General features: G+C 39.5%; 1 protein-coding gene across 1 annotated transcript; it reads left to right on the forward strand.

Annotated features, from left to right (window-relative positions):
- LOC109836922 (ruBisCO large subunit-binding protein subunit beta, chloroplastic) lies at nucleotides 382-17,912 on the forward strand. Its single transcript, XM_020404967.1, has 16 exons — nucleotides 382-748; nucleotides 6,635-6,877; nucleotides 6,977-7,102; nucleotides 7,686-7,823; nucleotides 7,913-8,008; nucleotides 8,179-8,421; nucleotides 8,549-8,783; nucleotides 8,884-9,053; nucleotides 9,137-9,214; nucleotides 9,309-9,380; nucleotides 9,703-9,807; nucleotides 16,074-16,166; nucleotides 16,254-16,346; nucleotides 17,236-17,288; nucleotides 17,429-17,499; nucleotides 17,599-17,912. The coding sequence occupies exons 2-16, from the start codon at nucleotides 6,638-6,640 to the stop codon at nucleotides 17,610-17,612; spliced, it is 1,827 nt and encodes a 608-aa protein (XP_020260556.1). The 5' UTR covers nucleotides 382-748; nucleotides 6,635-6,637; the 3' UTR covers nucleotides 17,613-17,912.

Below are 20,356 nucleotides of genomic sequence, written 5' to 3' on the forward strand. Positions count from 1 at the left end.
TTCAAATAACCATTCATTTTTCATATCGATTTCTAGATTAATCAAGTTTCAACCATAGTGACACACCGTTACACTTAAAGTTTCATAATGCTTGAATACTTTTTAGAGACAATGGTTCCGTTTTTCTTTTTTTCGTCAAACATAGTTTATATTTAGGTTATGACCTCTGTTTCATAAATAGTGATAGAATTGGTGCTTTTGGTATTAAAAAATAGATGTGAAATTAGTTGCATATTAAAGATTTAAACTTTTGTAGTTTTTTAATGTGCATCACGTGTAACGCACGTATTGTATACGGGTTATTTTTTAAAATACTATTACCCAAAAAAACCAGATAAATTGCAATTGAAGTCGGCAACGGCCCGGAGGATACATCCGTCACAAAAGCGAAAGTCCCAGATCCGCCTCGCCCAAAAGCCAAAGCCCAAAGCGCAAAAGACTCGCACCGAGATGCGTGCGAGCTCCCAAAGCGGCAAACAGCACCCAAACTCCTCCTCCCCCTTTCTAGATTCTTCCGCCAAATCTCCAAGCAAACGGGCAGTCCTCACGAATCAACGGCCCAGATCCGCCCGAACTTTCAAGAGCGAAGAAAATGTACAAAATCCTAGCAAAAACCCTCGCTTCTTATAAAAACCTCTCCTCTGGTCTCATTTCATCCATCATCTATAAGATAATCGCCCGATCTCAGTTACGTTGCCTTATCCATTGGGATCGCGCCAAACCCTAGCTCTTCGATTCGTCCTCTGAGGTAATGCTCTCTTCATTTTTGATTTATTTGTTGTATTATGAGTGCGTTTGGACACGATTATCGCCAAAGCTGTCAATTTAGTGTCTGATTTGTTTCACTTTTTTGATTGTTTGACATTTTGGGCGCGATCTAGGTTGTTGAAGGGCTTGAATTGATGTTTTTGCTGTATATACTGTTGTTTTGGGTGAAAATTAGCCATCTTGGACCATAATTTAAGATAGATTTATTCGGCTAATTTTTATTGGGTTACTTTTTAGAACAAGATTAAGTAGCATTTTTGGATGTTATTAAAGATCAGTACTTATGGAGTTATGCAAATGCTTGGTTTTACCCAAGTAATGCACTTGAAGGGTAGCAAGAAAAAGGAGAGTTTCTGTGCTCATTTTTTTAAAATGTATGTTTCGGTTCAGGTTGAGATTGTGGAAGAAATATTGTTGTGTATGAGGCTATGAGCCTATGATGTTTCATCTACAAAGATGTAAATTCTTTTGTTGCATGATTAGTTACCTGGAAAAAGCTAAACTGTTGGTTGAATTATCTCATAACCCGAAAATAAAATCGATGGATGGCAGAAAAACTGGTGGTGTTGGATTGACATCAGTAACTGGTAGTGCTTGATTTTTAAACAGATTTTTGAGTTTCTTGTTTTGAATTTGATAATATGCGCCAAGAAAAGCAATACACTAAGGCTTTAGTCTAAGACTGGTGCTTCGTTTCCAAGTGTTAAAACTAGATTACATATAAACACTCCTACGTTTTGTTCCTACTGTAAAGATAAACTCTTTGTAGAAACACATTTCAAAATTGGTGATGGTTATTTAAGAAAAGTTCAGTACGTTGAATCATTGAAGCAAGGAAGTTCTTGAGGTATCATTAAATCAGTCATTGATTATGGATTTGAACTGTAGTTAGTAACTATAGAAGTTTTTTTATTGAGTTTTATTATGTATACTATCATTGTATAATTGAAAGTATAATCTGTTTAATGCAACGGATATAATGAAGAAGGGTTGATTGTAATGGAAATGCTTGCATTGGATACTCTAGAAAGGCGTGGATGTAAGTTGCCACTATTCTGACTAACTATCTGGAAATAATTACATGGAACTGAGATGTGCAGGCTATTTCTTGTGACCTGAAATGTCTATGTCTCTGTGTTTTATACCTTTAACAAAGAAACATTTCAGTATACTCTGGTTGTAACTAAAAATGAATTGCATTTTTGGGGCAAAGTTATGGGAACATACTATGTTTCGTATGTTCCATTGGATGGGATGTGATTTTCTGTTGCCTGTTAATCATTACATCCAATTTTACAGGATAAAGCTTAGATTTTACAAGCATGACGGCTGTGATAATAGGATAACAATATGACAGCTACAATGTGAAAGCCAGTGTAAAAGCCATATGTTAGAGGGCAGATGACAATAAAATGCACATTGCAAATTTGGTTATTAGAACCCTATTGGTTGAAATGTACTCTGTCAATCTGTTAGTTGAAGTTAATATTCACTATGTTGAAACCTTCTTATTTCTACAAATCCTGATACTTATTTTAGAAGTTATGGAATTTGGAGAACTTCTATTCTCTCATGGGAATAATATAAAGTCAATCGGTGCCTTTATTCTTGGATTCTGTTATTTTTCTGCATGCATAAGTGACACTAATCCTTTTGGAAGGTATGTTGTTGGACTGGTCTACAGCTTAAGATACTTAGTGTAGTGTTAGTATAACTATAAATTCTAGGGTAAGTGCAAAAGGGCGGTTCTGTTGTTAAGTATGCATGGGACATTTACCTAACTATGCAGCCAAGAGAAGATGGTGCAAGTTTTATAACAAAAGGACCAACTTTCTCCAAATTTCACGTTTTCCTTGATTTCTTGTTTGTAATTTTTGGATTTCTTGTTTTAGGATGTTGTAGACTAATTCAATCTTTAAGAAATGGCATATAGCTTATATGATTTTTTATGTTGTAACCAAGAAGCTCAATGTTATGCTAATTTCAAGAATGATTAGCACTAAGGATAATTTCGATGTTCAGGTCACTAATTGGTGATGCCGATTTCTTCATCAGGTTCTCACTTTCTCATATTGGTTAGCCTGATACAATCAATAATGGAAGGCGAGAGTATTGAGATACCCCCATCAGGAAGTAATTTGAAAATAGATACTGGATAATTGTTTGGATCAAAGTAGTTATTTTCCTATATTAGGGGCGTGGTTTTTTCCTCAACATTAACATCAAGTTTTCTGTTTTAGAGTCATTTCCTAACAGACATAAGGCCTCATTACTCCAAAGACGCCTATACTAGTTTGAAGATTTACTAGCCTAGGTTTTGGTAAAAATGTAGGAAGCCTTGTTGGCATCTTGCTAGACTTGTGTGCTTATAAGATCTATAAAAATGGTAGTAGGTGGTTATCCATTCAACTTACGGGTGTTCAGTGCTGAGATGGGGATGATGTTGAACTCACGGGTGGTCAATATCTGACGCGGGTCCATGAATTCTGTAGATTTGGTTAGACTACTGAGATTGTACATGAAAGGAGAGATTGCGAGAGGTCATAGTGTTAGCATAGCTCCAGAATGAAAAGTGGACCTACTAATTTAAAATTTCATCATAGTGCTCCCACGTTAAGACTTCTTGTAATGTAATATTATCACCCTCACCACAACGTTGGCGTTTTGTTGTAGCATAACACTCCCTTTACCATGGTACTAGAGCAGTTCGAATCCCATTGGCCACAAATTTAAAACTAAAAAGGACTTTAAAAATTGTTATTATTGCATGAATCCGGGTTTCAGCCTTTAAAAAGGGCACAAACTCACTTTTCACTCTCCTTTATTTTGGAGCTTTGGTTTGGTGGAAGACTCCTTTGATCAAGCTCATGCTTCCTGTAAATATGTTGACAATTTAATTACTGCACACAATCGGACCAAATAAAGGAGATAAGAAAGAGAACACAAAATTTCTTTCTAAATTTCTTTCTTTATATAATGAAAGAAATATACAAGAAAACCTAGAGATGTTCATTTTCTCAACACTTGAGCAATGAAGTCTTCTTCTCATTTTCAATCTTGGATTTTAAGAAAGTCATTAGCAATGTTTTAAATATCGGATATCGAAGTATATCAGATGACAAAAATTCATATCAAATCCTAGTTATTGAGGATACATTGGGGATTAGTAATAAGATTTGGAGTACTATATCGGATGGTGAACATATACAATATAATGTCCTAAAATGTAATATGAGTATATTTAATGAAACATAAATATACTAAAATGAAAATAGCTCATGTTTAAGAGCACTAACCAATTGTTGAAACTTGCTTCTTGACCGCGTAATGGAGCTAATTGTTTGAGGGAGCTTTGAGGCCTTTAAGCGGCTTCGAGTCTAAGAAGTTCTTTGTGGGTGCGCGGGGGGCTTTAAGAAAGTGATCGAGGGTCTGTAGGAGAGAGAGGGTCATCGTCATCGTTGAAGAGAGAGAAGGTTGTCGAGGAGAGTGTCGGAGAGAGAGGCTCTTTGACTCTTCGTCGTTGAGGAGAGAGAGAGTTGTCATGGAGAGGGTCTGAGGGAGAGAGAGAGTGTGTGTGGAGAGAGAGAGAGAGAGTCGTCGAGTACAGAGAGAGATTGGGGAGAATGAGAGAAATTAGGGCTAGGTTTTTTCCCTATTATTTTGTGGGTTGCAGTTGCTAGGGCTGAGCACGGTTCGGTTCGGTTCAGTTTTTATCAAAATTTGAACAATCGAACCAAACCGCCCATTATTCAAAACCGACCCGAACCGTTGCAAGTCGGTTCGGTGCGGTTCGGTTCGGTTTGTTCGGTTCTATTATCTAACTCAAGAAGAAACTGCATCAAGGACCTCCATAATCAAATTACTAGTAAATAGCACAGTTAAAACTCATCTTCGCACATTTGTTACTTGCAAAATATTCACCAAAATAAAATGACAAAAAAATTAGCCATAGAGTAAACTACAAATAAAAATGGTCTTTCCACATATAAAGAACCTAAAAGATAATATTTTTCTTCAACCCGTCAACAAATTGAATACCTGAGATATGATTGAAGGCGAAGTAGCCTTTAAACGAAGACTCTGGTGCCCACAAATAAACACCAGTCACATGCATACCACCCATCAACATTCTCGAAACCTGAAAACAAAAGAAAAAATCACTCCAAATTCTTCAACCAGATCACAAATTTCTCAAATTAATCCTCTGTTTACTTGTCTAGTGTGCTCAGCGACTCAATCGCTGTTAATTTCGACCGAAAGCGGCGACTCATTCGAAGATTTCTCGCCTCTGGATCCCTTATTCTTATCCTCTTTGGTAGCAGGTTCAGATTTGAGAGCGCAAGTGGGAGATCCACCGTCGGTGAGAGGAGTTGGGATCAGATCGTACACAAAACCTCGATCAGAATTAGGGCTTATCTTGCAGATGATAATGCCAACCTGTTGACGAGTAATTGTGAAAAGATTGTAGAGAGAAATCTAAAGACTTGAGAGATTTGGATTGAGAATTTGAGAGAGGGAGTACTTGAGAGAGGACTGAGAGAGAGGAACTAAGGAGAGGAACTAAGTAGAGAGAAATAGGCGATTTTCTAGGGATTTGGCGGTTGGCGGCGGAGTGCCGAGCGGCGAGCGCGGAAGGCGGAAATGGAGATTGGAGAGTGTGTCAGACAGGGAGTGAGAGAGAGGAACTTAGGAGAGGAAGTGGCGGCTAAGATTTTGGAGTGTGTCAGACAGGGAGTGAGAGAGAGGAACTTAGGAGAGGAAGTGGCGGCTAAGATTTTGGGATTTTAGGGTTGGTTTACTCGTTGATATTTGAGGAACGGGTCGGGTTGTTTGAGGGTTAATGGGTATTGGGTAGGCTATTAGACTTAGTTCGGTCGGTTTGGACGGTTCGGGTTGAAAAATTTTCAACCCGATCCGAACCGATTTAGATCTAAAACCGAACCGAACCGCTAATTTTCGGTCGGTTCAGTCGGTTTGGACCGAACCGTGCTCACCCCTAGCAGTTGCCAGTCGGATTAATAAAATGGTGGTTTTGCAAACCCAAACCAATATTTAGGTTAGATTTTTAAGAAAATTGGCTGATTTTAAGACCCTGTAAAATTGGGCAATAAACCGGATTTTGAGCGATTTATCGGCAAAAACCGGCCCAAAATGATTTTTTGATTTTTTTCTTAGAAATCGTATCAGCCATAGTGAATTTGTGATATATTGCTCATTTTTCAATAATATCGGCCAATTTTTAAAACCTTGGTCATAAGGTATCTTAGAAGTCCTAAAGCAGTAGAAAAACATTTTACAATAACGATGGATAATTGCAAGACGATATTGACATTCTTGATATTGACATTCTTGTCGAGCAAAAAGCATGGTATAAGTGGTAACATGAAGAAAAAAGCAAGAAAAAATAAATATGAATGCTGGTATTCTATTAGTGAATCATTTGAGAGCAAGTTCAAACTTTGTTTTCATTCTTTAAATGCTCTCTCCATGATCCCTGTGCTTATCGAATAACTGATTAATTCTGTGAATGCAAGACACTTATGTAAGCTGTATCCTTGAGCCCTGTGTTTCAGTTCGAAAAACTGACAATTGTATTAGTGCTGGATAAATATAGATGCAGGATTCCTTGAGTTATGATATGATGATGGATGCTGTTTACTTGAAGAATTAACATATTATTGCCTGATATAAAGGATGTACTAAGTCACCATTCTAATGCTTATAATAGGTCTAGTGCAGAATAGCTAACATGTCAGCCTCATGATCCTCCGTGCCACTCACAACTATGTTTTATTTCTTTTCCTGTTGCTAAAATTCACAGCTAAATACTGCTATTTGTTCGTCTTTTCTCTATTTTGGTCAACAGGTAATGGCATCCACTTGCAGTACTATTTCTTTTGCTGCCTCTAGCGGCCTTGCAGCTGAAAAGAAGCTCTCAGCCCTTACAGGGAGGCCGTCCCAGCTATCTTCTTTTGCCTCGATTTCTTCTAGTTCTTTAAGTAGCAGGAGGCAGAACTTCCGTCTACAGAAACGATGCAACTCTCAGATCAGGGCAATGGCGAAAGAGCTATATTTTAATAAGGATGGGTCAGCTATTAAGAAGCTGCAAGTCAGTATCTAATCTTTTTTCCCCCGGCATGGGGCTTCTGCATGTTAGGGAGGTTGTTAGACCTGATCTGGACCATTTACTTTGTTCTCTTTGTTTCAGACCGGTGTTAACAAGCTTGCAGATCTTGTTGGGGTTACTTTAGGTCCAAAAGGCAGAAATGTTGTTCTTGAAAGTAAATATGGGTCCCCAAAGATTGTTAATGATGGTGTCACAGTGGCTAAAGAGGTATGTCGTCCAATTGTGCCCTGAATAGTGTACCTAATAATTGACAAGCATCATTAACAATTTGGCATAAATGGTCACTAATAATAACTTGTGACGGTTTGGTTTAAATGTCTTTTTTTGGGGAAAGGTTTAAATGTCTAATATCGGTGAGAAATCTGTCTGTTCAGTACTACCTTGTACGATGTATATGCTTTGAATATGCAGCTGCAAGTAATTGTATACATGGCTAAAAGCCACATATTCCATGGTTCGGTGTGCTGGCTGTTCTTTTTAGTTATTGGTTTGTTGTTCATTCTGAATAGTTGTGTATTGAAGGACCCGGAAGTTCTTTAGCTCTTTCTTTCCCATATGATATTAGTCTGCATTCTGAATTTCCACCCGTTGTACTCTATGTGCTTATATTTTTGTACAGTGAAAACTTTATCCAAATTGGCCATCTATTGCTTTTGTAAATAAATTGAGGGTAGTCATGAATAGCTATTGAAATTTGAAATAACAATAGTACATGTTCAAGTGCGATTCTCATATAGTTTGGTGACCTGGAATTTGGGTATTGTGAGAGACTTTGACACTGTTTTTGTAGGTCGAGTTGGAGGACCCAGTGGAGAACATTGGTGCCAAGTTGGTAAGACAAGCAGCTGCAAAGACCAATGACTTGGCTGGCGATGGGACCACAACTTCAGTTGTCCTTGCTCAAGGTCTAATTGCTGAAGGTGTCAAGGTGTGTTGAATATTTCCCTTCCCTCTAGTAAATGTCTATACTTGACAATTTGAACTCGTTCTGTAGCTAAATCAGTTTGAAATTTTTAGGTGGTTGCAGCTGGTGCCAACCCTGTTCAAATTACCCGAGGTATAGAGAAAACAGCTAAAGGCTTAGTTGCTGAACTCAAGCTCATTTCAAAGGAGGTATATTACCTTTTTGAAAGGAAACTTGCCTTTTAGTGATGAACTTCACGTTAAGTTTGTTATTTTCATGATTGTATAAGCTGCATTTTCAAAACCCCTTGAGAGGTTCGTGTCCCTGTGTGTATTTACATGCGGGCAGTTTTATCAACTTCTGTAGTTTGATGGTTTAGGTTGAAGACAGTGAGCTCGCAGATGTAGCTGCAGTTAGTGCTGGAAACAACTATGAGATCGGAAACATGATAGCTGAGGCTATGAGTAAGGTTGGTAGGAAAGGTGTAGTGACGCTCGAGGAGGGTAAAAGTGCAGAAAACAACCTCTATGTTGTAGAGGGAATGCAATTTGATCGTGGATATTTGTCCCCCTACTTCGTAACTGACAGTGAAAAGATGTCAGTTGAATATGAGAACTGCAAGGTCTGTTGCTGAGATCTTTTCTAAATTGGTTACGACATGGTTTATGTTTTTTTAGTTTAATATCTGTTTTCTTCTGAGTACTGACATGAACTAAGTAAGTGATTATTTTGTCAATTTTTCTGTTCAGTTGCTTCTTGTTGACAAGAAAATTACAAATGCAAGAGATCTGATCAACGTGTTGGAAGACGCCATAAGGGGTGGATATCCGATCTTGATAATTGCTGAAGATATTGAACAGGAAGCTCTTGCCACCCTTGTCGTAAATAAATTAAGGGGGTCCCTCAAGATCGCTGCGCTTAAAGCTCCTGGATTTGGGGAGCGCAAAAGTCAATATCTTGATGACATAGCAATATTGACTGGAGGTTGTACTATTTGTTTTTGTAGGTCTTACTTTATTGTAGGTTTTACTTTCAATCTTTGTGTTACCTGAATTTGTATCTCTGCTTTCTTTACTTTTTGCAGGAACTGTAATCAGAGATGAAGTTGGACTGACATTGGAAAAGGCTGACAAAGAGGTCTTGGGTACTGCAGCTAAAGTTGTGCTAACTAAAGATTCAACCACCATAGTTGGTGATGGAAGCACCCAAGAAGAAGTAGCTAAAAGAGTTGGACAGATCCGAAATTTGATAGAGGTGCATACTTAATGTCTTGTTTTACATACACCATGGATGGTTTTAGACCTCTTGTGAAAAATCTTATCTGTTTCTTGATTCAGGCTGCTGAACAAGAATATGAAAGAGAAAAACTAAATGAGAGAATAGCAAAACTTTCTGGTGGTGTTGCTGTTATTCAGGTTTTGTTCATTTACCTGAAAATATTCTAACAATTAGGCCATAATTTATTAAAAATATATTAGATTCTTATGTAAAAGACTGAAAATTTCTCAGGTTGGAGCACAAACAGAGACTGAATTAAAAGAGAAGAAGCTGAGAGTGGAAGATGCATTGAATGCTACTAAGGTAAATTTTCTGGGAGGTTGCTTTTCATTGCTCTCTTCCTACATGTAACGTACAACAGGTGTACTGTGAACCGTGGCCTGATTCTTTTTCCTTTGTAACTACTCTATGTAAAGGACGAAGTTTGGATACAGTCTTGCTTTACTTGCAAATATAAATTTTGTTTACAACACTCAAATAACATAGTGAATGAGAAGCTTAGATCTACTATCTTGGGGTGGTAGGCCTTTTTTTTGGGTGAGGTAAGGGGTTGGGGTTAGTGGCTATAACGTTAAATGTTATTGTTGTATATCACTACTATATACTCATTTGCATTTATACACAGGCTGCTGTTGAGGAGGGTATTGTTGTTGGTGGTGGATGTACACTTCTGAGGCTTGCATCTAAGGTTGACGCCATCAAGGAAACTCTAGAAAATGATGAGCAAAAGGTAATCTTTCTGCATTTGGGTTCTTAGGTTATGTCTCCTTTACTTAAAAGATAAAAACAAATTGGGCTTGAGGAGTGTTTTCGTCAAAAGTTAGTTTTGCTGTAGAATTCATTATATCTTCGGTCGATTACAATAAATTCAAAAGAAATAGTCTTTTTATAAGACCTCTTTTACACAACAAAAGGAAAATTATAACTTTTTAGAAACAAACGCAGGATCGTTGTTTGGATCGCTGCTTGCGTGGGATCTTTGCCTGTGCCGGGGGTGCGTTAGCCCGTGGACCACCGATTCACAGATTCTGATTGAATCGTGAAGGTTTTAGGAATTCTTCCTTCGTTTATCGAAGTAAGAATTTGAAAGCGAATATCTTATCGATGTAAGATGTTCACTCTTCCAAAGATCAAGTCTAAGCTTAGATCTCTAGGAATCGCCAAAAGCTTTTTGAGGATATTTGTGAAGAAGGAAGACTCTCTCTCTTGCTCTAATTCACCAAAACTCAAGGCCCTAAGCTCCAATCTGCTCTCCCCTTTTTTATTTCGTGTCTAGGAATGTATTTATAGGGGTATGAGTGCACAACAGTTGAAACGGAGGTGAAATAACCAACCAGATGGCTGTTCTTTGGCCGCTGCTATTGGCACGACAGTGTGGACTGCCGCGGCTATTAGCGCGGCAGTGTGGACTGCCGCGGCCAAAGAGGCAGTTACCAGCACGTTCCATCGTGCTTGAAACAGTTCTCCCACGACCTTTAACCACATTTTTCGTGGTTTAACTGTTTGTCCACGTCAGCATACGTTCTATCTCTGATATGCCGTCACATGGACTTTAAATAATCATCATATAACTGCATTGTAACCACCATAGCACGCCCTATAATAGCCGCTGCACCTTAGGCTGTCGCGCCTTAGCCGCGGCACGATATGCTGCCGCGCCTTAGCCGCGGCACCATATGCTGCCGCGCCATGGCCGCGGCGCCATGAGCTGCCGCGCCGGAGCCGCGACACCAAGCCCCTCTGATTAAGAGAATGACGTTTATCGTCTTCTCTTTGCCTTGAAGTGGTATTTAGATGTCTGTAAGCATTTTTTGACGCCTACAGATACCCCCTCCAAAGTATCTCAGACTCATTATTTTTTGGAGAGGAGTCTGGGACACTTTGGATATGATAAATTTTCTTTACAATTTCTTCAGTACTTTGTTGAGGAAGTTGCGTAACATAGTTTATGGATGGCTTCAATCCTTGACTTCTTTATCTTTTGGTCTATTCAGTACTTTGTAGGATAGCTAAGATTCCTCCGGTGCAGCGTTTATCGCGTGGCCGTCGTCGAAGTCTTGAATCAGAACTGTTGTTAAAGATTGGAGAAATAGTTTATACTCATATACTCTATTGGAGTGTTCGAGAAATAGTTTAACCTCATATACCCGTTGGGAGGTTCAAGGAGATGCAGTTTATACTCGTATACTCATCGGAGTGTTCGGGAAATAGTTTAACCTCATATACCCGTTGAGAGGTAATCAGGTTATTCTTAAGAATATTTTGAGTAATATTCTCCAGAAACTTCCTGTTGAGGCTAGGAAAACAGTTTAGACTCGTGCACCCATTGGAGTAATATGGTCTCTTTTTTGTTGGTAGAGATGAACCCGAAATCGGAGAGGAAGAATTTTATATTCTATCTCCTGGTCTCTTGTTTGTTGGTAGAGATAAATCCGAAATTGGAGAGGAAGAATTTTATATTCTATCTCCTGGTGCAATTTTTGTTGGTAGAGATGAACCCGAAATCGGAGAGGAAGAATTTTATATTCTATCTCCTGGTCTCTTGTTTGTTGGTAGAGATGAACCCGATGATGGAGAGGAAGAATTTTATATTCTATCTCCTGGTGCAAAAGAAACTCAAAGTGGGATCTCCACTTAGAGAATCTGGACTGGTTTGAATAATCCTAACTGTCATAAGGTTTGATTATTCAACTGAAAGTGGACCTCTCGTTCATGAAATGAATCGAAAGGGGATTTTGGTTATGGTCCTGACTGTAGTAAGGTTTGACCAAGTGGGAGTTTTGAGACGATCCTAACTGTTTAAAGGTTTGATCGTTCAATTTGTGGACCTCTCGTTCATGGAAGGAATCGAGAGGGGATTTTGGTTTTGGTCCTAACTGTTTAAAGGTTTGACCAAATGGAGACTTGAGACGATCCTAACTGTTTAAAGGTTTGATCGTTCAATTTGTGGACCTCTCGTTCATAAAAGGAATTGAGAGGGGATTTTGGCTTTGGTCCTAACTGTTTAAAGGTTTGACCATGTGAGAATTTTGTGAGGAAAGATTGATCCAACGAAGTGATCAAATCTCATCTCAGCAAAAGAGTATTCAGAAATCAACGTGGGGATGTAGTGTTTATCACTTTGTTTGTAATGATCGGGTTATCCCTAAGAAAATTACATATAGCATTCTTCCGAGAACTTCCCGTTACATGAACCATCCACCCCCAGCTTCCTTCGCGAAACTGGGTCTAACATCATACTGAGTTACATGACCGGGTTATCCTTAAGAATATTACATGTAAAAATTCTCCAGGAACTTCTCGTCAAGAGTGGGAACAGTTTAGACTCATATACCTATTGGAGTATCGAGGAGCAGTTTATACTCGTATACTCTTTGGAGTGAGGGGAAACAGTTTATACTCGTGCACCCACTGGAGTTATATGGGGTCGTCTTTATTTGGCTTGTTTCGTCATTATGACGCCGGAGTCAATTAATGCTTGGATCTTATTTTTGAGTCCAAAGCAAATATTGGTGGGATGAAGAATCCTTCTGTGGTATGCACAGTAGTTTGGATCTGTAATCATCTTAGCACCCTCCTGATCTTTAATAGGCGGTAGCTCGATTTTATCATTGGCGAGGAGATATTCCAATATGGCTGGAGCTTCATCATCTTCGAAAGAATACTCCTTTTGAAACCTCGGATCGGGAGTCTCGTTTCCAGCGATTGCAGATGTCGTCGGTCGGCTTCTCTCAGCTTTCTTTCTTTTAAGAAAGTGTTCAGCTTGTTCACCGCGCAATTTCAACTCTTTCCAAGTTTTGGATGGTACGACACCCAGAGCTTCCAGGACATCGATGGAGAGATTATTGTGGCATGTTTGCAGGATAAATTCCTCTGTAATAGGATCACTGCAATTCATTGCTTTGTTACGGAAGCGCTTGACAAAATTATCGACCGACTCTCCTTTTTTTTGCTTCTCATCCAGAAGGGTTCCGATTGACACTTCGGTGTCATCATCGAAGAAATTGCTGAGGAATAAACTTTCCATGTCATTCCAGCAATTGCTGCTCCCTGGTTTGAGACGTCGGTACCAATCGAAGGCGGGCCCACGAAGGGTGCTAACGAATGATCGGACCATTAAAGCATCGTTTCCGGAGATCATACCCAAATGAGACTTGAAATAAATCAAGTGCTGAATCGGCGAACTCTTCCCCTCAAACGGTGTGAAGTTAATCAGATTGAATTTTGATGGGTATGGTATTGAATCCCATTCTCTTGGATAGGGACATGGAATACCCGTCTTTTTTACTTCTTGAGCCGTCATCCCCATTCTCTTGGATAGGGACATGGAATACCCGTCTTTTTTACTTCTTGAGCCGTCATCAAAGTGTTGACTTTGTTTTCAAGCTCTTTTATTTTTCCGTCATCGTCTATGTCTTCATTCAAAGGACGTTGAGGAGAATGAGTTAGACCATCCCCTGTAAGAGGTGCCATTGAACCACCCCCAATATCGTTATTGGGAGGATGTGTTAAACCACCCCCAGCGTTATTGCTATTGGGAGGTGTAACAACAAATTCGACTTTTGGCGAAAACACTGTCATCTGTAATATTTTGAGTGCGACGGCTGGATTCAGCTCGCTGACTGGACTCAGGAGGTTGAGACCGTTGAGTTAGCAATTCTCTCATTTGTTGGATAGCTAACTCCATCTCTGTCTTCATTTCAGCTCTAATTTCTTCATGTTGCTTCGTCAGAGCTTCTTGAAGCATTTGAGCAAATTAATCAGAGGTGATCGTGAGTACTTCTCTGGTTTGTCCCGTGCTAGACATTGTATCATCAGAAGCGATTGCAGAACAAGTGTCCGAGAATTCATCCTCCGATGACATTCCTTGCATTATTTTGTAATCTCTGCGTCTGATGGCTCCTAATTGGAGTCGAGACATCATTTGAGCAGTTCTTGGATTGACTTTTTCTTTCGGGAAAAAATCGGGATTTGAGGCACTTGAATGCCGCTTAGACTTTCTTTTACCAGTCACGTTAATGGTGACTTCAGGGAATTCATCATCTTGGGCAGCTGATTTTCTCTTGCGGAAATGTCTCGGCTTAGGCTTCGACATTTCGGTGAAAAGACTGTGGAATACCGAGACTCTTAGTGGAATGACTTCTCGTTTGAAACAGTCACATTCTGATAGCATTGCTCTAATGAGTCGCGCACAGGAACAATGAGAGTTCATTTCCCGGACAGTTCTCTTTCGAATTTTGTTCATACCCCCAGCTTGATAGTATGATTCATCGGTATGATTGCCGGAAAATCTTATCGTCTGTTGGTATGACCTCCCAGGTATGACGATGTCTTTTGGTGAATGCGTCTTCTTCTGGGGATATAAAACCTTGTTGGCATTCTCAGGATAATTTATTACTATCTTTGAGCGATCCAAGGTTATGTCGGGAGTCGCACGTTTAGAACCACCCCCTTGTGGGTGCGGAGTCTTAACGGGCTCCAAATGCTAATTTTGCACAACTCTAGACTTCGGAATCCAAACTTTGTAGAATTTTGGTGGTTGCCACCGTTTTCTTCTTTCCTTCTCGTCTTTGTAAGAGAGTATATGCATAAGCAGCGTTTGCACGACGCTTCTATATACGTTCTTCGAGGGTTGAGCAAGCCCTCTCGACAAAAGTCCATTCATCCGTCTTTAGTTTAACAGAGGTATGAGTTATTGGTCGTTGGGACAACTGAATCACTCGATGCCTCCTCGACTCTAAGTCCGCGTGATAGCGAATCCCGTCGGTTTGTTCCAAGGCCTTAGCTATTTGACGAGCGCGGCGTTGGCGTCACCTCTGACGAGCCCTCTTCGTCAGAGTTGGTGAACTTCGATCGAACGACTCCTTAATTAGGGTGGAATCATTATGAGCAGAGTTTCCGACTTTGTGGGTCGCCGGGATAATGTTGCGAGGCAAGGCCTCAACAACGATTGGACGAGAGTCTTCACTTTTAGCCTTCTTTGGCATATAAGTTTTCTTCAATGATGAGATCCTCTTGTACTTGCGAGACAATGAAGATCTTGAAGAGGATGATGAGAGATATTCCTCAAACTTGGTTTGGTCGAATTCGTATTCGACCATGGATTCAACTGAAATCTTGATCGGCTGCGACACGACGGTCTCGACAGCGAGACCGTTGGCTCTCACTGTGGTCGCCAGTTTGTTTTCGTCAAAAGTTAGTTTTGCTGTAGAATTCATTATATCTTCGGTCGATTACAATAAATTCAAAAGAAATAGTCTTTTTATAAGACCTCTTTTACACAACAAAAGGAAAATTATAACTTTATCTTTGCCTGTGCCGGAGGTGCGTTAGCCCGTGGACCACCGATTCATAGATTCTGATTGAATCGTGAAGGTTTTGGGAATTCTTCCTTCGTTTATCGAAGTAAGAATTTGAAAGCGAATATCTTATCGATGTAAGATGTTCACTCTTCCAAAGATCAAGTCTGAGCTTAGATCTCTAGGAATCGCTAAAAGCTTCTTGAGGATATTTGTGAAGAAGGAAGACTCTCTCTCTTGCTCTAATTCACCAAAACTCAAGGCCCTAAGCGGACTTCAAATAATCATCATATAACTGCCTTGTAACCACCATAGCACGCCCTATAATAGCCGCTGCACCTTAGGCTGTCGCGCATTAGCCGTGACACGATATGCTGCCGCGCCTTAGCCGTGGCACCATATGCTGCCGCGCCATGGCCGCGGCGCCATGAGCTGCCACGCCGGAGCCGCGAAACCAAGCGCTATTTGTTGGTGTGTACATGTTCTTCCATGTTGTTTTGCTTCCTTTGAATCATTCCCTTCTGATTAATAGAGCGGCTTGCCTTGAGTGATATTTAGATGTCTGTAAGCATTTTTTGACGCCTACAAGGAGTTACTAGCTAACCTTCATTGATGCCACTTGCTTAGGATCTTCTTTTAATTATCACAAATAAAGAATGACTTAGATTTTTCATGCTGTTATTGGATAAACATATAGGTAGGAGCAGATATTGTCAAAAGGGCATTGATCTATCCATTGAAATTGATTGCCAAGAATGCTGGAGTTAATGGAAGTGTTGTCACTGAGAAGGTACAGTCTTGCTTTCCATGGAAACATAGTTTCTTTGTTCATTACTTGTTCAAGCTAACATTGTTGACTACTTGCTTGTTTCATTAGGTGCTTTCTAATGACAACCCCAAATATGGTTATAATGCTGCCACTGGAAAGTATGAGGACTTGATGGCTGCTGGGATAATTGATCCCACAAAGGTATGCAGTTCTTATTTGTGGCATAAAACATTTGAATGAACTGACATGTATACTTCTGTTGCTCCTATACATTTACACAGTCGTTTTGGAAGCAAGTTTGGTGAGGTTCTGACTTCTATTCATATGCAACCCCCTTATGAAGACCTCTACTATTCTACGCATGTTATTCTTTTTCTGATTTTCTATTTCTTCAAGAATTTTTGTTATGGTATCTTTTGGCATGCAAAAGTTCTGTAGAAGTTAAAAAAATAATTCTTATGAAAATTTTGACGTATTATTTTATGCACTATGACATCTTAATTTTTTTCTAGTAGGTTTTAATTATATGACGGGCATGTGTTTCACTGGTTTTTGGAGTATTATCATGCCTTAGCAACCATGTCATTTTGCTTCTAGGCTCTTATCCAGGGGAAATTAATCGCCTGCTTGCCAGTAGAGCCCTGTTTTGATGAGAGACTTGGATGATTGATAATTATGATGATAATTAATCTCAAATGGTTTAGGGCCATGTGAATGTTAAGTGTATCAAAATCGTTGCATGCCACTTTCAATTGGGAAAAGATAGCCACTTATCACTCATCATCGGTGAATTTTCTAGGACTGGAGGTAATTGCATCTGTTTGCTAACTTGTAGTTAATATTTGCTGTGCCTTCTTGGAAAAATTAGATGGATATTCTGGCTGGACTATACAATCCTCTAATACTGCTTATTCAATTTGTCTAGTGGAGTTTTAGTCTGGGGCCCTGTCTTGATATACGATTATTGGTGTCCAGATATTGAAGTTCTTAAAAATTCTTCCTTGAAGTTCTTAAATAACTTTCATGACCCATTTTATAATATGCCGATTTGAAAATTAGAATATGAGTGATATTCGTTTGTAAAATCCAGGTGGTAAGATGTTGCTTGGAGCATGCTGCGTCAGTTGCGAAAACGTTCTTAACATCAGATGAAAATCCAGGTGGTAAGATGTTGCTTGGAGCATGCTGCGTCAGTTGCGAAAACGTTCTTAACATCAGATGTTGTGGTGGTTGATATCAAGGAGCCTGAGCCATGCTGCGTCAGTTGCGAAAACGTTCTTAACATCAGATGTTGTGGTGGTTGATATCAAGGAGCCTGAGCCTATACCTGCAGGGAATCCAATGGACAACTCAGGTGCTATGCAATCTCAGAAAAATATTTGAGCTTGTGGTAGCTTTATTTTCCAACAATATTTCACCTTTTTTAAAAAAAAATCTTTTTGTGTCCTAGCAGGCTATGGCTACTAGTGATTTCTGATGGGAGAGGCAGGAAGGAACATGATCTCAGCACAAGGAGGAGTCTTCCATGCTTGTTTCGTTGCTGATGCCATCGAAACTTATTTTTGTATGTGCAATATTTATTTGTTAGGCATTGTGAAAGGTTAGGGTTAAATGTTCGAGGTTAGATTATTGTCCCAGCAATATGAGTTTCTCTGCGGCAATAGTTTCTGTTCCATGTTCTTAGGAACCAACTCTTGTTCACTATAATGACGCTATGAGTTCCTCTTGATTCTGGATTTTCTTTCCATATTGCGATGTTTTGTTTTAGAGATTTTCGCAATTGTTATTATGATGGTTTGGAGCGTGTAACAGTAGTATTATAGCTACTTCTGAATAATGTGCATCTTGATGAGTCCAATACTGTCCCTATATGCATCTCCGTTGTCTGCTTCAAATTTTCAGTGGGGTATTTTGTGAAATTTACCCTCAATTTGGATCCCCAGCAGCCTGTACACAAATGCTCCATGTGTCGGTAACAAACAATGAAAGCTGCAGCGGAGCAAAGTCATATACGTAAATTAATCTACCGCTTACGTTTCTATACGGAAGGGGTAAAGAAAGACTGCAATACCAAGTACAATGCAAGAGATGCTTCGGTAATCCAGCTAAGCAGGAAGCCGAACCTAACGCTCATTGGAACTCGGAAGTAATATTATTGATTCCCCCTCTGTAGATTTAAAAAACTAATCAGTGTATGCCACGTAGCCAACAGCTAAGCTACACGCCGCGGGATCGCTGTTAACAAATTGTTAGAACCATTAAAAAATAAAAGTTTAATGCAGCTGTTTTCTAATGGACATGTGTGTCCTATGAAGTCAATTACCTACCCATCCCATCAACACATGTCAGCAACTGAGATTGCTTTCTTTAACAACATTCACGTCATTTTTATATTGATGACGATATGATTAGTCTAATCCTTTTCTACGGACTTTTATGTGAGATCCAAACAGGGCTTCGGCCGCCCTCGGATAGCGGATCGGACGGTTGGATTGGATTGGATTGGATGGATGTTAGGATTTTGATGGGGATTGATGAGATGGCAAGGGTTAGGGCACTTGATCCGACAATTGGTTTTGTGCTAAAGTGGAGCTTTTGTTGAATTTTTGTAGCTCTAGTTTCAAAACGAGCATTATGCGACTTCATGTCACTGTGCGAGATTTGATATTTGAGATAAGGGCGTTACGCGCAAAAGGGTATTTGAGATAAGAGCAGTGTCAAGCTTTTGGGATAAAGCTAGGCTCCAGTTACAATTCCTAGTTAACAGTGCCTCATATGAACAAAGTTACTCTAGAAGCACTCATGAAGTTACAAGATGATTATGCTACGTGATTTGATATTTGGGCATATTCGACGAAAATGCTTGATGATCTAGTTATTTAATTAAATGGCGTCAAGGGTCATGTGTCCGCGTCAAGATTTTGGACAAACATGCTTGACGATATGGATTGTCTAGTCCGCATATATTAGCTTAAATTTGGATGAAGTGATTGTTTGCTATGAAATCGGAGAGCATGATTTATTCTGCGTGCACAGCCAAATCATAAAACCTCGCTCAGCCTTAAAAACTTCTAGTGGCGTGACCAAAAAGGTCCAGGTCAAGGCTCGTTCTCTCTCTTTCCAAGCGTCAAACGAAACGCTCCAAAGCCTTCCATGTTGATCCCTAATGGCCACAGTTGATCCCTCATTGATAGCAGCTTCATAGTTCATGATATGTCTCATACTTCCCATCAACAAAAAGGGACCATCAACTATTTGAGGAGAGCTTTAGATTCTTTACGTTCAATTGGAAGTGACTTACACAATATGAGAGGGGGGGAAAACGCAACAAGTGGGGGGGTTTTTAATTAGCATGCCTTTTTCTTGAATGATTGATTGAGAAACTCCCCATTCTTAATGATTCAAAACATTTTGTGCCATGAAAAGCTCATAAAAATTAGTATTTGATCGATTATATATGGATGGCAGAGGAGAGATCATGTAGGAAGATTCGATCTGCCACTGTCGACAGCAAACAAATTTCAATAGCATATATATACTTTTCGGACAAGGAAAACAAAAAAGAGAATTTTTGTGCATGATAGGACAAAGGGAAAAGTTTTGTACCAATTCAATCTGAATGATATGATCTCTTCTAAATCCAACCCTAATCTAGAATAGGACTCACCACTTGAATCGAAGCCCACCATTCGCCGAAAGGAGTATTTATGGACCCACATCTTGTAACGAGATAAACATAGCAAATATTAGATGATAATAAAACGAAGGTCAAGAACTTGGTCCTGCTAGCCCCCCTCGTGCAATGTTGTCTGATTTATTCAGAGGTTTAATTTTTTGTGACACATTTCAAATTTAATTTCGAGATTGGGGATTTGGCCTAGTTGAAGTCATCAAGCTTCCTCATAGACTAGGATGTAACTTCAAAAATCAAAATTAATGACATATATGTTGCCGCGCATCCGGTGCATTAATTGAGCATGGATGACACGTCACTTCTCAAGCTTACACATGCATGCATGCACGTGCATTTTACAGAGTTCTATATGTTTCCGTAACCTTTAGCTTAGGAATTTAAGATGCCATGTTACTTGGAAGAAAATAAAATTCCTAGTATTTAGGATCTGCCTTGAGTGTATATATACATGTACAGTGCATGCATTCTTATGATGAGTGCATGAACCATTTCTCTCAAATATTAATCATATATATAC

The sequence above is a fragment of the Asparagus officinalis genome, chromosome 4 (assembly GCF_001876935.1).
Source record: "Asparagus officinalis chromosome 4, Aspof.V1, whole genome shotgun sequence".
NCBI classification, from domain to species: domain Eukaryota; kingdom Viridiplantae; phylum Streptophyta; class Magnoliopsida; order Asparagales; family Asparagaceae; genus Asparagus; species Asparagus officinalis.

Bases quoted from the DNA above. Each gene is read 5' to 3' on its own strand.
- LOC109836922 (XM_020404967.1), top strand. From the start codon at position 6,638: ATGGCATCCACTTGCAGTACTATTTCTTTTGCTGCCTCTAGCGGCCTT. The intron at 9,381-9,702 runs GTAAATTTTCTG...ATTTATACACAG, and splicing joins ATGCATTGAATGCTACTAAG to GCTGCTGTTGAGGAGGGTAT. The intron at 9,808-16,073 runs GTAATCTTTCTG...ATAAACATATAG, and splicing joins TAGAAAATGATGAGCAAAAG to GTAGGAGCAGATATTGTCAA.